The sequence below is a fragment of the Leucopleurus acutus genome (genome assembly GCF_964270905.1).
Source record: "Leucopleurus acutus genome assembly, chromosome: 11".
In the NCBI taxonomy this organism is placed as follows: Eukaryota; Metazoa; Chordata; class Mammalia; order Artiodactyla; family Delphinidae; genus Leucopleurus; species Leucopleurus acutus.
The window spans coordinates 22,899,076-22,916,252 of NC_139152.1; the positions used below are offsets into that span (position 1 = coordinate 22,899,076).

Here is a 17,177-nt window from a genome sequence, read left to right on the forward strand (position 1 = left end):
AGATATTCCATGCAAATGGAAATCAAAAGAAAGCTGGAGTAGTAATACTCATATCAGATAAAATAGACTTTAAAATAAAGAATGTTACAAGAGACAAGAAGGACACTACATAATGATCAAGAGATCAATCCAAGAAAAAGATATAACAATTATAAATATATATGCACCCAACATAGGAGCACCTCAATACATAAGGTAACTGGTGACACCTATAAAACAGGAAATCGACATTAACACAATAATAGTGGGGAACTTTTAACACCTCACTTACACCAATGGACAGATATCCAAAATGAAAATAAATAAGGAAACAGAAGCTTTAAATGACATAATAGACCAGATAGATTTAATTGATATTTATAGGACATTCCATCCAAAACCAGCAGATTATACTTCCTTCTCAAGTGCGTGCAGAACATTCTCCAGCATAGATCACATCTTGGGTCACAAATCAAGCCTCAGTAATATTAAGAAAATTGAAATCATATCAGCATCTTCTCTGACCACAACGCTTATGAGATTAGAAATGAATTACAGGGGAAAAAATGTAAAAAACACAAACACATGGAGGCTAAGCAATACGTTACTAAATAACCAAGAGATCACTGAAGAAATCAAAGAGGAAATCAAAAAATACCTATAGACAAATGACAATGAAAACACGATGATCCAAAACCTATGGGATGCATCAAAAGCAGTTCTAAGAGGGAAATTTATAGCTATACAAGCCTACGTCTAGAAACAAGAAAAATCTCAAATAAACAATCTAACCTTACACCTAAAGAAACTAGGGAAAGAAGAACAAATGAAACCCAAAGTTAGCAGAAGGAAAGAAATCATAAAGATCAGAGCAGAAATAAATGAAGTAGAAGCAAAGATCAATAAAACTAAAAGCTGGTTCTTTGAGAAGGTAAACAAAATTGATAAACCATTAGCCAGACTCATCAAGAAAAAGAGGGAGAGGACTCAAATCAATAAAAATAGAAATGTAAAAGGAGAAGTTACAACAGACCGCAGAAATGCAAAGCATCCTAAGAGACTACTACAAGCAACTCTATGCCAATAAAATGGACAACCTGGAAGAAATGGACAAATTCTTAGAAAGGTATAACCTTCCAAGACTGAACCAGGAAGAAATAGAAAATATTAACAGACCAATCACAAGTAATGAAATTGAAACTGTGATTAAAAATCTTCCAACAAACAAAAGTCCAGGACCAGATGGCTTCACAGGTGAATTCTATGAAACATTTAGAGAAGAGCTAACACCCATCCTTCTCAAACTCTTCCCAAAAATTGCAGAGGAAGGAACACTCCCAAACTCATTGTATGAGGCCACCATCACCCTGATACCAAAACCAGACAAAGATACTACAAAAAAAGAAAATTACAGACCAATATCACTGATGAATATAGATGCAAAAATCCTCAACAAAATACTAGCATACAGAATCTGACAACACATTAAAAGGATCATACACCATGATCAAGTGGGATTTATCCCAGGGATGCAAGGATTCTTCAATATATGCAAATCAATCAATGTGATACAGCATATTAACAAATTGAAGAATAAAAACCATATGATCATCTCAATAGATGCAGAAAAAGCTTTTGACAAAATTCAACACCGATTTATGATAAAAACTCTCCAGAAAGTGGTCATAGAGGGAACCTACCTCAACAGAATAAAGGCAAAAAAAAAAAAAAGTACCTGTATATCGCTCACTGATTGCACCCCGCTTTCTTCTCCCAAAGAGAATTCTAACTTTTGTGTTAGCTGTTCCCTTTCTTTTCTATATAGTGAGGTAACTTACGTAGATATCAGTAAAAACATATTAGTTAGTTTTACCTGCTTTTGAACTTTATGCAGTTTTTTAAAAAACATGCTACTGTTTTGTCTGTGACTTTTTTTTTTTTTAACCTAGCATCATTATTTTGAGATTCATCCATGCTGAGTATATCAGTACTTTATTCATTTTTACTATTCTTGGTATTCTGTTCAATGAATAAGCAATTTATCCATCTGTTGATGGAAATTATAGTTTCCAGTTCTCATTATTTTTTGTTGTTCAACTGCAAGCAATGCTGTGAATGTATTTCTTGTACATATCTCTTAAGATATATTAAGAATTTTCCATATACTTAGAAGTGAAATGCTAAACCATATATTTTGCATGTGTTCTACTTTATTAAGTAATGCAAAAAAGGTTTCCAAAGTGTTGTAGCAATGTACTTTCCCACCAACAGAGCATGAGTGTTCCGTTTCTCTTTCCATTGCTCTGTTTTCTCACTTACACTTGGTATCATCAAACGTTTCATTTGTAGCCATTAGATGGGTATATAGTCTATCACTATAGTTTACTTTGGATTTTCCTGATTACTAATGAGGTTGAGTATCTTTTCATTTTTGTACTGACAATTAGAATTTCTTTTATGAAGTGCCCATTAAAGTCTTTTATCCAGTTTTCTGCTGGGTTTTTGTGTTGGTCTTTTTCTTAATGATGCAAAGGCATTCTTTATACAGTCTACGTGGTAACACTTTATTGTTTATGTGTGTAACAAACATCTTCTCCCAGTCTGTGACTTGCGGTTTTATTCTCTTTATAGTGTCTTTTGATCAACGTTAACTTAATTTTAAGAAGATTGAATTGATCAGTCTTTTCCTTTATTGTTTTCAGTTTTTGTTTTGGGAAATTCTTTCTACGCCAATAACAGAGATATTCTTTCTCCTTCAGAGTATTCTCTGTTTATTTTGGCCTTTTACATTTAGGTCTTCAATCCAGTTGAGTTGAATGTTTATATTTGGTTTGGTTTTTATATTTGGCATATGGTAGTAGGGGATCTGGTTTTATTCTTTTCCATAGAGAAAATCAGTTGGCCCAGGACTGTTTATTAAAAAGCTGGTCTCCTCACATTGATCTGAAAATTCCATCTCTTACATTTAGCAGATATCCATATTTACATGTCTGGGCTCTCCGTTCTTTTCCTTTGGTCTGTCTCCGCACCAATACCACACTGTCTTAATTGCCATAGCTTTATAATGTCTTGATATATGAGAGGTCCAGTTCTCCCACATTTCCCTTAGCTGTTCATAAGTCATGGCACTTCCATGTGCATTTTATATTCAGCTTGTGAAGTCCCACCAAAAAAAAAGAATATTTTGAGAGGAATTACACATCTATTTTAGGAGAATTGACATCTTTGATATTGAGACCTCCAGTACATAAGCATGGTGTATGTTTCCATTTATTTGAATGTTTTTCAAAATTTTAAATAAATTTTTATAATTTTCTCCAGAAAGACCTTGTATACTTTTATTAGGTTATACATTTATTCTAAATACATTTATTCTTTAGGTACTATATATTTTTTGAAGTTATTATAAATTATGTTTTTTAAAATATCATTTTCTTATAGTTTGTTGCTGGTGATTAGAAAAGCAGTTGATTTTTATATATTGACTTTACAAACAGTCAACCTTGATACACTCTCTAGTTTTAATAATTTATACGTTGATTATTTTGTGGTTTTTGTATTCTCAATCATGTCATTTCCCAATAATGACAAATTTTTTTCTTCCTTTCCAATTCTTATACTTCATAGATTGTTTTCTTGCCTTATTCTACTAGCAGTTCTTCTAATACAGTGTTGAAAGGGGTACTGATAAAAGATCTTCTTGTTTCGGATTGTAAAAAGAATTCTTTCAGTGTTTCTTCGTTAATATTTCTGAATCTATTAGGATAATCATATTTTTCCACTAAGCTGCTATTGTGGTAAATTATATTCATTAATTTACTAATATTAAATCAGTCTTGTGTTCCAGGGATAAAGCTGTCTTGGTCATGATGGGTTATTCTCTTTATACATTTCTGAATTGTGTTTGCTAATATTTTGTTAAGATTTTTGTATCTTTGTTCATGGATGAGATGGGCCTATAGTTATCCTTTATTGTATTGCCATTGTTGAATTTTAATATCAAATTTCTATAAGTCTCATGAAAAGAGTTGAGTTTACTATATATTGGGATAGTATGTGTAAGAAAGAATATAGGAATATGCAGGTTTTTATTTCTCTTTGCTTCGTTTTCTGTCAGTTAAAGTTCTCTAGGGACAAATATATGATATATTTATATGTAGAATCTTAAAAGTAATACAAATAAATTTATTTACAAAACAGACTCACAGACATAGAAAACAAACTTATAGTTACCAAAGACAAAGTGGGAGGAGGGATAAATTAGGAGTATGGGATTAACAGATACTCACTTCTATGTATAAAATAGATAAATAACAAGGATTTACTGTATAGCAGAGGGAACTATATTCAATATCTTGTAATAACCTCTAATGGAGAAGAACCTGAAAAAGTACATATATTATATATATGTACAATCGAATCGCCTTGCTGTACACCTGAAACTAACACAATTAGTGTGTCACAATTACATATTGTGAATCGACTATACCTCAATAAAAAAAATTCCCTACAAATTTTTCCATTTCATCTAAATTTTCAAATTTTTAGAATAATGTTTTTCTAAATTCATGAGAATTTATCTTTTATATCTCTAGAGCATCTAAAATTATGACCCCATCTTCATCCCTATCTTTATTCATTTATTCCCTCTTTCCTTTTTTTGGAAAAATCTTGCCATAAGGTTATTAGAGTTTCCAATGTTTTGGAAGAACCTATGTTTAGCTTTTTTGATCTGTACTAATTTGTATTCTATTTCATTATTTCTGGTATTATTTTAATGATTTTCTTTCTCCTAATTCTTTTTTTTTTTTAACATCTTTATTGGAGTATAATTGCTTTACAATGGTATGTTAGTTTCAGCTTCACAACAAAATGAATCAGTCATATATATACATATATTCCCATATCTCCCCCCGCCTGCGTCTCCCTCCCTCCCACCCTCCCCATCGCACCCCTCCAGGCGGTCACAAAGCACGGAGCTGATCTCCCTGTGCTATGCGGCTGCTTCCCACTAGCTATCTACCTTACGTTTGGTAGTGTATATATGTCCATGCCTCTTTATCGCTTTGTCACCGTTTACCCTTCCCCCTCCCCATAGCCTCAAGTCCATTCTCTAGTAAGTCTGTGTCTTTATTCCTGTTTCACCCCTAGGTTTTTCATGACATTTTTTTTTTAAATTCCATATATATGTGTTAGCATACGGTATTTGTCTCTCTCTTTCTGACTTACTTCACTCTGTATGACAGACTCTAGGTCTATCCACCTCATTACAAATAGCTCAATTTCGTCTCTTTTTATGGCTGAGTAATATTCCATTGTATATATGTGCCACATCTTCTTTATCCATTCATCCGATGATGGACACTTAGGTTGTTTCCATCTCCGGGCTATTGTAAATAGAGCTGCAATGAACATTTTGGTACATGACTCTTTTTGAATTATGGTTTTCTCAGGGTATATGCCCAGTAGTGGGATTGCTGGGTCATATGGTAGTTCTATTTGTAGCTTTTTAAGGAACCTCCATACTGTTCTCCACAGTGGCTGTATCAATTTACATTCCCACCAACAGTGTAAGAGGGTTCCCTTTTCTCCACACCCTCTCCAGCATTTATTGTTTCTAGATTTTTTGATGATGGCCATTCTGACTGGTGTGAGATGATATCTCATTGTAGTTTTGATTTGCATTTCTCTCATGATTAGTGATGTTGAGCATTCTTTCATGTGTTTGTTGGCACTCTGTATATCTTCTTTGGAGAAATGTCTATTTAGGTCTTCTGCCCATTTTTGGATTGGGTTGTTTGTTTTTTTGTTATTAAGCTGCATGAGCTGCTTATAAATTTTGGAGATCAATCCTTTGTCAGTTGCTTCATTTGCAAATATTTTCTCCCATTCTGAGGGTTGTCTTTTGGTCTTCTTTATGGTTTCCTTTGCTGCGCAAAAGCTTTTAAGTTTCATTAGGTCCCATTTGTTTACTCTTGTTTTTATTTCCATTTCTCTAGGAGGTGGGTCAAAAAGGACCTTGCTGTGATTTATGTCATAGAGTGTTCTGCCTATGTTTTCCTCTAAGAGTTTGATAGTTTCTGGCCTTACATTTAGGTCTTTAATCCATTTTGAGCTTATTTTTGTGTACGGTGTTAAGGAGTGATCTAATTTCATACTTTTACAGGTAGCTGTCCAGTTTTCCCAGCACCACTTATTGAATAGGCTGTCCTTTCTCCACTGTACATTTCTGCCTCCTTTGTCAAAGATAAGGTGACCATATGTGCGTGGGTTTATCTCTGGGCTTTCTATCCTGTTCCATTGATCTATCTTTCTGTTTTTGTGCCAGTACCATACCATCTTGATAACTGTAGCTTTGTAGTATAGTCTGAAGTCTGGGAGCCTGATTCCTCCAGTTCCTTCTTTCGTTCTCAAGATTGCTTTGGCTATTCGGGGTCTTTTGTGTTTCCATACAAATTGTGAAATTTTTTGTTCTAGTTCTGTGAAAAATGCCAGTGGTAGTTTGGTAGGGATTGCATTGAATCTATAGATTGCTTTTGGTAGTAGAGTCATTTTCACAATGTTGATTCTTCCAATCCAAGAACATGGTATATCTCTCCATCTATTTGTATCATCTTTAATTTCTTTCATCAGTGTCTTATAATTTTCTGCATACAGATCTTTTGTCTCCTTAGGTAGGTTTATTCCTAGATATTTTATTCTTTTTGTTGCAATGGTAAATGGGAGTGTTTTCTTGATTTCACTTTCAGATTTTTCATCATTAGTATATAGAAATGCCAGAGATTTCTGTGCATTAATTTTGTATCCTGCCACTTTACCAAATTCATTGATTAGCTCTAGTAGTTTTCTGGTAGCATCTTTAGGGTTCTCTATGTATAGGATCATGTCATCTGCAAACAGTGACAGCTTTACTTCTTCTTTTCCGATTTGGATTCCTTTTATTTCCTTTTCTTCTCTGATTGCTGTGGCTAAAACTTCCAAAACTATGTTGAATAAGAGTGGTGAGAGTGGGCAACCTTGTCTTGTTCCTGATCTTAGTGGAAATGCTTTCAGTTTTTCACCATTGAGGATGATGTTTGCTGTGGGCTTGTCATATATGGCCTTTATTATGTTGAGGAAAGTTCCCTCTATGCCTACTTTCTGCAGGGTTTTTATCATAAATGGGTGTTGAATTTTGTCAAAAGCTTTCTCTGCATCTATTGAGATGATCATATGGTTTTTCTCCTTCAGTTTGTTAATATGGTTTATCACATTGATAGATTTGCGTATATTGAAGAATCCTTGCATTCCTGGAATAAACCCCACTTGATCATGGTGTATGATCTTTTTAATGTGCTGTTGGATTCTGTTTGCTAGTATTTTGTTGAGGATTTTTGCATCTATGTTCATCAGTGATATTGGCCTGTAGTTTTCTTTCTTTGTGACATCCTTGTCTGGTTTTGGTATCAAGGTGATGGTGGCCTCGTAGAAGGAGTTTGGGAGTGTTCCTCCCTCTGCTATATTTTGGAAGAGTTTGAGAAGGATAGGTGTTAGCTCTTCTCTAAATGTTTGATAGAATTCGCCTGTGAAGCCATCTGGTCCTGGGCTTTTCTTTGTTGGAAGGTTTTTAATCACAGTTTCAATTTCAGTGCTTGTGATTGGTCTGTTCATATTTTCTATTTCTTCCTGATTCAGTCTTGGCAGGTTGTGCCTTTCTAAGAATTTGTCCATTTCTTCCAGATTGTCCATTTTATTGGCATAGAGTTGCTTGTAGTAATCTCTCATGATCTCTTTTATTTCTGCAGTGTCAGTTGTTACCTCTCCTTTTTCATTTCTAATTCTATTGATTTGAGTCTTCTCCCTTTTTTTCTTGATGAGTCTGGCTAGTGGTTTATCTATTTTGTTTATCTTCTCAAAGAACCAGCTTTTAGTTTTATTGATCTTTGCTATTGTTTCCTTCATTTCTTTTTCATTTATTTCTGATCTGATTTTTATGATTTGTTTCCTTCTGCTAGCTTTGGGGTTTTTTTGTTCTTCTTTCTCTAATTGCTTGAGGTGCAAGGTTAGGTTGTTTATTCGAGATGCTTCCTGCTTCTTAAGGTGGGCTTGTATTGCTATAAACTTCCCCCTTAGAACTGCTTTTGCTGCATCCCACAGGTTTTGGGTCGTTGTGTCTCCATTGTCATTTGTTTCTAGGTATTTTTTGATTTCCTCTTTGATTTCTTCAGTGATATCTTCATTATTAAGTAGTGTATTGTTTAGCCTCCATGTGTTTGTATTTTTTACAGATCTTTTCCTGTAATTGATATCTAGTCTCATGGCGTTGTGGTCAGAAAAGATACTTGATACAATTTCAATTTTCTTAAATTTACCAAGGCTTGATTTGTGACCCAAGATATGATCTATCCTGGAGAATGTTCCATGAGCACTTGAGAAAAATGTGTATTCTGTTGTTTTTGGATGGAATGTCCTATAAATATCAATTAACTCCATCTCGTTTAATGTATCATTTAAAGCTCGTGTTTCCTTATTTATTTTCATTTTGGATGATCTGTCCATTGGTGAAAGTGGGATGTTAAAGTCCCCTACTATGAATGTGTTACTGTCGATTTCCCCTTTTATGGTTGTCAGTATTTGCCTTATGTATTGAGGTGCACCTATGTTGGGTGCATAAATATTTACAATTGTTATATCTTCCTCTTGGATTGATCCCTTGATCATTATGTAGTGTCCTTCTTTGTCTCTTCTAATAGTCTTTGTTTTAAAGTCTATTTTGTCTGATATGAGAATTGCCACTCCAGCTTTCTTTTGGTTTCCACTTGCATGAAATACCTTTTTCCATCCCCTTACTTTCAGTCTGTATGTGTCTCTAGGTCTGAAGTGGGTCTCTTGTAGACAGCAAATATATGGGTCTTGTTTTTGTATCCATTCAGCCAATCTGTGTCTTTTGGTGGGAGCATTTAGTCCATTTACATTTAAGGTAATTATCGATATGTGTGTTCCTATTCCCATTTTCTTCATTGTTTTGGGTTTGTTATTGTAGGTCCTTTCCTTCTTTTGTGTTTCTTGCCTAGAGAAGTTCCTTTAGCAGTTGTTGTAGAGCTGGTTTGGTGGTGCTGAACTCTCTCAGCTTTTGCTTGTCTGTAAAGGTTTTAATTTCTCCATCAAATCTGAATGAGATCCTTGCTGGGTAGAGTAAGCTTGGTTGCAGGTTTTTTTCCTTCAACACTTTCAATATGTCCTGCCACTCCCTTCTGGCTTGCAGAGTTTCTGCTGAAAGATCAGCTGTTAACCTTATGGGGATTCCCTTGTGTGTTATTTGTTGTTTTTCCCTTGCTGCTTTTAATATGTTTTCTTTGTATTTAATTTTTGACAGTTTGATTAATATGTGTCTTGGCGTATTTCTCCTTGGATTTATCCTGTATGGGACTCTCTGTGCTTCCTGGACTTGATTAACTATTTCCTTTCCCATATTAGGGAAGTTTTCAACTATAATCTCTTCAAATATTTTCTCAGTCCCTTTCTTTTTCTCTTCTTCTTCTGGAACCCCTATAATTCGAATGTTGGTGCGTTTAATGTTGTCCCAGAGGTCTCTGAGACTGTCCTCAGTTCTTTTCATTCTTTTTTCTTTATTCTGCTCTGCAGTAGTTATTTCCACTATTTTATCTTTCAGGTCACTTATCCGTTCTTCTGCCTCAGTTATTCTGCTATTGATCCCATCTAGAGTACTTTTAATTTCATTTATTTTGTTGTTCATCGTTGCTTGTTTCATCTTTAGTTCTTCTAGGTCCTTGTTAACTGATTCTTGCAATTTGTCCATTCTATTGTCCATTCTATCTCCAAGATTTCGGATCAACCTTACTATCATTATTCTGAATTCTTTTTCAGGTAGACTGCCTATTTCCTCTTCATTTGTTAGGTCTGGTGGGTTTTTATCTTGCTCCTTCATCTGCTGTGTGTTTTTCTGTCTTTTCATTTTGCTTATCTTACTGTGTTTGGGGTCTCCTTTTTTTTTTTTTTTTGCAGGCTGAAGGTTCGTAGTTCCTGTTGTTTTTTGAGTCTGTCCCCAGTGGCTAAGGTTGGTTCAGTGGGTTGTGTAGGCTTCCTGGTGGAGGGTACTAGTGCCTGTGTTCTGGTGTATGAGGCTGGATCTTGTCTTTCTGGTGGGCAGGTCCACGTCTGGTGGTGTGTTTTGGGGTGTCTGTAGACTTATTATGATTTTGGGCAGCCTCTCTGCTAATGGGTGGGGTTGTGTTCCTGTCTTGCTAGTTGTTTGGCATAGGATGTCCAGCACTGTAGCTTGCTGGTCGTTGAGTGAAGCTGGGTGCTGGCGTTGAGATGGAGATCTCTCGGAGATTTTTGCTGTTTGATATTATGTGCAGCTGGGAGGCCTCTTGTGGACCAGTGTCCTGAAGTTGGCTCTCCCACCTCAGAGGCACAGCACTGAGTCCTGGCTGCAGCACCAAGAGCCTTTCATCCACAGGGCTCCTTAATTTGGGATGATTCGTTGTCTATTCAGGTATTCCACAGATGCAGGGTATATCAAGTTGATTGTGGAGCTTTAATCCGCTGCTTCTGAGGCTGCTGGAAGAGATTTCCCTTTCTCTTCTTTGTTCTCACAGCTCCCAGGGGCTCAGCTTTGGATTTGGCCCCGCCTGTGCGTGTAGGTCGCCAGAGGGCGTCTGTTCTTTGCTCAGACAGGACGGGGTTAAAGGAGCCGCTGATTCGGAGGCTCTGGCTCACCCAGGCCGGGGGGGGGGGGGGGGGGGGGGGTAGGGAGGGTCACGGAGTGCAGGGCGGGCCTGCAGCGGCAGAGGACGGCGTGACGCTGCAGCCTGAGGCGCGCCGTGCGCTCTCCCGGGGGAGCCGTCCCCGGATCCCGGGACCCCGGCAGCGGCGGGCTGCACAGGCTCCCCGGAAGGGCGTGTGGCTAGTGACCTGCGCTCGCACACAGGCCTCCTGGCGGCGGCAGCAGCGGCCTTAGCGTCCCATGTCCGTCTCTGGGCTCCGCACTCTTAGCCGCGGCTCGCGCCCGTCTCCGGAGCTCTCCCAAGCAGCGTTCCCAATCCCCCCTCCTCGTGCACCAGGAAACAAAGAGGGACGTAAAAGTCTCTTGCCTCTTCGGCAGGTCCAGACCCCTCCCCAGACTCTCTCCCGGCCAGCCGCGGCGCACCAACGCCCTGCAGGCTGTGTTCACGCCGCCAACCTCAGTCCTCTCCCGGCGCTCCGACAAAAGCCGGAGCCTCAGCTCCCAGTCCCGCCCGCCCCGGCGGGCGAGCAGACAAGCCTCTCGGCTGGTGAGTGCCGGTCGGCCCGAGCCTCTGCGCTGGAATCTCTCCGCTTTGCCCTCCGCACCCCTGTTGCTGTGCTCTCCTCCGCGGCTCCCAAGCTCCCCCACTCCGCCTCCCGAAGTCTCCACCCGCGAAGGGGCTCCTAGTGTGTGGACACTTTTCCTCCTTCACAGCTCTCTCCCGCTGGTGCAGGACCCGTCCCTATTCTTTTGTCTCTGTTTAGTTTTTTCTTTTGCCCTAACCAGGTACGTGGGGGGTTCCTTACCTTTTGGGAGGTCTGAGGTCTTCTGCCAGCGTTCAGTAGGTGCTCCGTAGGAGTTGTTCCACGCGTAGATGTATTTCTGGTGTATCTGTGGAGAGGAAGGTGATCTCCGCGTCTTACTCTTCCGCCATCTTCCCGGAACTCTCTCCTCTCCTAATTCTTTAGATTTATTTTAGTCTTCTTTTCCTAATTTCATAAAATAAATTATTAGCTCATTAAATTTCAATCTTTTTATGGTGTCTAGCATAATTACATTGTAGTCAGAAAATGTTTCATGTGTAATATCAATCTTTCTGGTCCAGTATAAATGCCCCATGGGTACCTCAAAACAAACAACACTGGATTTTGAAGCTGCTAGGTATAGTGGTCTATATGTCTGTCATATCAAGCTTGTCTGTTGTGTGGATCAGATTTCTTATATCATTATTTTTGAATGCTCACTCTATCAGTTACTGCTAGAGATGTGTTAAAAAGCTCCCACTCTTACTGTAAGATGTATTGCATTCTCCTTGTAAATATTGCTTATATATTTCAGTCTATGTTATAAGGTGCAAATGAGTTTAAACTTGTTAGGTCAATTTTAATATGAGAAATATATTCAGAGAGGCCTACATTTAGACTATAAGTTATTTTTAGTTCAGCGCTTCTGATTTTTACATTTTATAAAACATTTAGTAAACTACAGTTTAGACCAAAAGGATTTTACTATCATATTTAGCAATTCAGGGTTAAAAATATTCATGTCCCTTAACCTTGTTAACTCATTTCTGGGATGCTATCCCCCCAAAATAATAATAATAACTAGAAGATGAAAAGAAATAACCAGTAGATAAAAAGTTTTATACACATAGATAAAAGCATCATACATATTTATGATAGTGAAAAAAAACCAAATATACATTCCAACAATAGAAGAGTGGTTAAGTAGCACACAGCTACACGATGGTATATTGTGCAGCCATTAGAATCATTTATAAAGAATTTGTAATAACACTGTAACGTTATTATCACAATGATATGCAAATAATGCAGAGTATACACTATGACTTCAATTACTATAATAACAACTGTAGAAAAAATCCTACAAGGAAGTAATTCTAAATAGTAATATTAGTTGGTGAGATTTGGTTTTCCCCCTTCCTTTCTACTCTTTTGTGTTTTTCATATTTCCTACAATATCCATATATTTTTTTCCAATTAGATAGGGAAAATAAACTTAAAAATATAGACTAACAATACATTTCTAACTAATATTTGGGTGTACATGATTAGTCTTTCATTCTATGTTATGTTGCTGTTTAGTTGACATTTTAAAATATCAAAGTAAAAAGCCATTTAAAATGTGGGATATGGATATGTATAAAGTAAAAGTCAGTGTTTCAAATAGATGCCTTATTGTGCTTTATGTCTCATAGGTAAAGTGTTGATCGAAGGGAACCAGTGCATTGCTGCCATGGTTTCCAGTCATCTGAGCCCATGGACAAAACCAGCAACTATTGGATCCTTCAGCCCACATGTGACAGAGTTTCCAAGAAAACGAAAAGGGAGTGATTCAGACCCATCCCAGTAAGTGAATTTGTTCTTCTAACCCCAAGAAATCTTCGACTCCAGGGAAGAAAGAAAAATATTACTTTTTTTTCTTTTAAAAACAAATTAAAACCTTTAGTTTCTTTTTATTTATTTATTTATTTTATTGAAGTTTAGTTGATTTACAATGTTGTTAGTTTCTGGTGTATAGCAAAGTGATTCAGTTATACATATACATACATATTCTTTTTCATATTCTTTTCTATTATGGTTTATCACAGGATATTGAATATAGTTCCCTGTGCTATACAGTAGGACCTTGTTGTTTATCCATTCTATATGTAATAGTTTGCATCTGCTAGTCCCGAACTCCCAATCCAACCCTCCCCCTACCCCTCCTTGGCAACCACAAGTCTGTTCTCAATGGCTGTGAGTCTATTTCTGTTTCGTAGATAAGTTCATTTGTGTCATATTTTACATTCCACATGTAAGTGATATCATATGGTATCTTTCTCTTCCTGACTTACTTCGCTTAGTATGATAATCTGTAGGTCCATCCATGTAGCTGCACAAGGCATCATTTCATTGTTTTTTACAGCTGAGTAATATTCTGTTGTATATACCACATCTTCTTTAGAAAAAGACTACTTTTTAAATCACTATTTTTAATTACATGGTAATTAAAAATTTGGATAGGGTCAATTATCTATCCACCCAGCTGCCACCTCTGTCATTGACTGATCCAACTCTGAAGGTTATTAGGTATCCAGGAAGGTCAACTGGAGGTTAATTTGCTTAACATTTATGGTCACAGGAAGATATTTGCCTTCCTAATTGAAATACTTGACTTTGAGGAGAACATCTTCTTGCATGTTTGGCTTACGATAATAATCACCACTTGCTTCTTTCCTTACTTATCATTTGTGTAACAACCAACCCTTGGTTATCTGTGGCGACTTTAATCAAATAAAACTCTTGTTTTCCCTGTTTAGTAAGCCAAGTAGATTATACAGTCAATGTTGAGAATACTTACTATCTCCTGGTTCATTTTTATTGCCTAATGCAGCTTGCAGTCCCAAATATTCTTTAATGACCTCCCCAAGGCTGGGGTTGATCTGGTGGAAGTAATAGGGCACAGTAAATATAGCAATCTGAAGCAATTCATTTTAGGCTGGTACTTTATGTAAATCATGAACGAAGGGAAAAATCCTGAGTGGGGGACAGGATGAGGACGTAATGAAACATCATAGCTCTTTATAACTCAGTTCTTCCTAGGACACTTTATATACTTTAGCTTCAGTTTCCAAGACAGCAGATTCAGTGTTATTCAAATATAAGTACCAACACACTTCCCAAGACACATATAAATGACTTGAAGATTATCTACTGCTTTTGGTTGTCTGTATTCTCTTAGTCTCTTCCAATAATGTGGATGATTGTAAATAACTACAGTTGATCAAGTGCCAGTCTATCTAGAACTGTTTGCTGTGCTACATCCTAGGCTATCAGTTAGTTAGTCCCCATTCACCTCGAGCTAGAAGTGCCTGTCAGTCCTTTTTTGTTTTCTTTAGAATCATAAGCACCGTTGTTCTTTCTTAATATCTAAATAAGAATGTGGCTTTCAAGTGAGAACTAGAGTCACATGATTTTACGCGACGTAGGGCCACGGTTGAGACCTTATAGTGGTTTTGAGAGTGAATGGGAAAATGAGGGCAGTGACACGGGAAATACTAGAAACATGCAAAGTAATGACAGATAATGATTTTTTTGGCAGAAGGCAACCCTAGAGATTATTTAGTCAATTACCTGCATTTTAGAAAATGAAACAGCTGGAACTCAGAAATATCAAGTGCCTTGCCCAACATTATCCAGCTAGCTGGAATGCCTGATTGTCAGTGTGGTAGTTTCCTCATTACACCCTGGTTCCTGTTTCTCTGCAACTGGAGGGGAGGGTGCTTCTAGCACATGAGAACAACCATGCTGTCCATTTTCCAGCATGTCTGGTAGGGGTGACCCAAGGCCTCCCTCCTTCCAGGTCAGGAATCATGAAAGAAAAAGTGGTGGAAAAACTTTCTCAGAATCCCTTTTCCTATCTCCTTTCAACAAGGGTAGAAATACCAGCATCCAGTGGCAGCAGGTAAGTCCTGGACTATCATTTGACATAATTCCTACTTGAAGACGGCATATAGTAGCAGCAGAAAGAGAGCGTACACCCTACTGATTTGCCCATTATCTATCCCAGAGCTTCTCCATTCTGCCCCAATCCTTCTTTCATCCCACCATTTTCCATTCTCTCTAATGAAATGAGGGATGTCAAAGTACTTTATGGATTTTACGAAGTACTGACTGTATAGCATCCTTCCCAGAGACTTGGGGCATGAAGTTGGTTTCATTGGTGGAGCCTCCAAGTGTTGGATATATTTAAACAAAGAAGAATATTTGAGAAGGTTCACCCTTTCTGCAGCACTGTTGGGTTTGAGTGGAGAGCTGGTTCTTTAAAACAGTCATTGATGAAGATACCCTGGAATGTAGTCATTAACATTTACTGAGTACCTGCTATATGATACCCAGTAGACCAGGTGGGAGACACACAGATAAGATACAAGAAACTTGTACAAATGGGAAAGATACAAATAGTTATTGCACATCATGACAGCTTCCATAAGGGGGACCCTAGGTATTATGGCAACAAGGAAAGTTGGGTATTTACATAATATTGGGATCAGAGTGAAGGACAGCTTCCTGGAGATGTTGACTTAAGCTAAGTTTTGAATGAAGAATGGAAATGAGCCATTCAGAGCAGGAGTAGAGAAGGTACTTTAGGCAGAAGGAACAGCTGTGCAGAAGCACAGAGTATGAAGCAGCGCACTACTTGATCAGGAAACAAGTGGTTGTCACAGTAGAGCAGAGGGCACACCAGGAGGTGAGGTGGGTGGGCTATGAGACTTGAGGGGTAAACGTGGACTAGGTCATGAACCTCTGCGGAACTAAAGCGTCAGAAAAGTGTCTTTGCTAAAGAATGTGAAAAGTGTCTTGAATGCAGTAAGGAAAATGGAAGGATTTTAAGCATGAGAAGAGCTTGATCAGATTACATTTTTAAAACTTTGCTTGCCTTTGCACTTTGTAAAAAAACGTTTTATTGTAGTAAAATATATGTCACATAAAATTTGCTGTTTTAACCGCTTTTAAGTGTACAATTAAATGGCATTAATTACACTCATGGTGTGTACAACCATCACCACTGTTTCTGAAACTTTTTCATCACCCCAGTCAGAAACACGGTGCCCACTAAATAGTAGTTCTCCATACCCCCTTTTCCCCCAGCCCCTGGTAACCTCCAGCCTACTTTCTAGCTCTAAGAATTTGCCTGTTCTAGACATTTCACATAATTGGAATCATACAATATTTGTCCTTCTGTCTCTGGCTTATTTCACTTAGTGTAATGTTTTCAAATTCCACCTACGTTGTAGCATGTATTAGGATTTCATTCTTTTTTACAGCTAAATAATACCCCATTGTATGTGTATACCACATTTTGCTTAACCATTCACTTTTTGGTGGATATTTGGGTTGTGCCCACCCTTTGGCTATTGTGAATAATGCTGCTATGAACATTGGTGTACAAGTATCTGAGTCCCTGCGTTCGATTCTTTTGGGTATACACCTATGAGTAAAATTGCTGGGTCAGATGGTAATTGTTTTTTCTTTTTTTTGGAGATTCATCCGGTTTTTTAATTAATTAATTATTTATTTATTTTTGGTTGCATTGGGTCTTTGTTGCTTGTGTGCGGGCTTTCTCTAGTTGCAGCAAGTGGGGGCTACTCTTTGTTGTGGTGTGCGAGTTTCTCATTGTGGTGGCTTCTCTTGTTGCGGAGCATGGGCTCTAGGCACATGGGTTTCAGTAGTTGTAGCATGCGGGCTCAGTAGTTGTGGCTCAGGGGCTCAGTAGTTGTGGCTCGCAGACTCTAGAGCACAGGCTCAGTAGTTGTAGAGCATGGGCTTAGGTGCTCCGCAGCATGTGGAATCTTCCCAGACCAGGGCTCGAACCCATGTCCCCTGCATTGGCAGGCGAGTTCTTAACCACTGCGCCGCCAGGGAAGCCCCTCAGATGGTAATTCTATGTTTAGTTTTTGAGGAAA

The 17,177-nt window shown here is 37.9% G+C and overlaps 1 protein-coding gene across 1 annotated transcript in view; it reads left to right on the top strand.

Moving 5' to 3' along the window:
- BMAL2 (basic helix-loop-helix ARNT like 2) overlaps nucleotides 1-17,177 on the top strand; it is a 95,035-nt gene that overhangs the window by 32,877 nt on the left and 44,981 nt on the right. Inside the window, exon 2 of the mRNA XM_082850755.1 lies at nucleotides 12,927-13,077. Coding sequence (XP_082706881.1) covers nucleotides 12,965-13,077 — 113 coding nt within the window. The 5' untranslated portion in view covers nucleotides 12,927-12,964. The remainder of the gene's footprint in view (nucleotides 1-12,926; nucleotides 13,078-17,177) is intronic.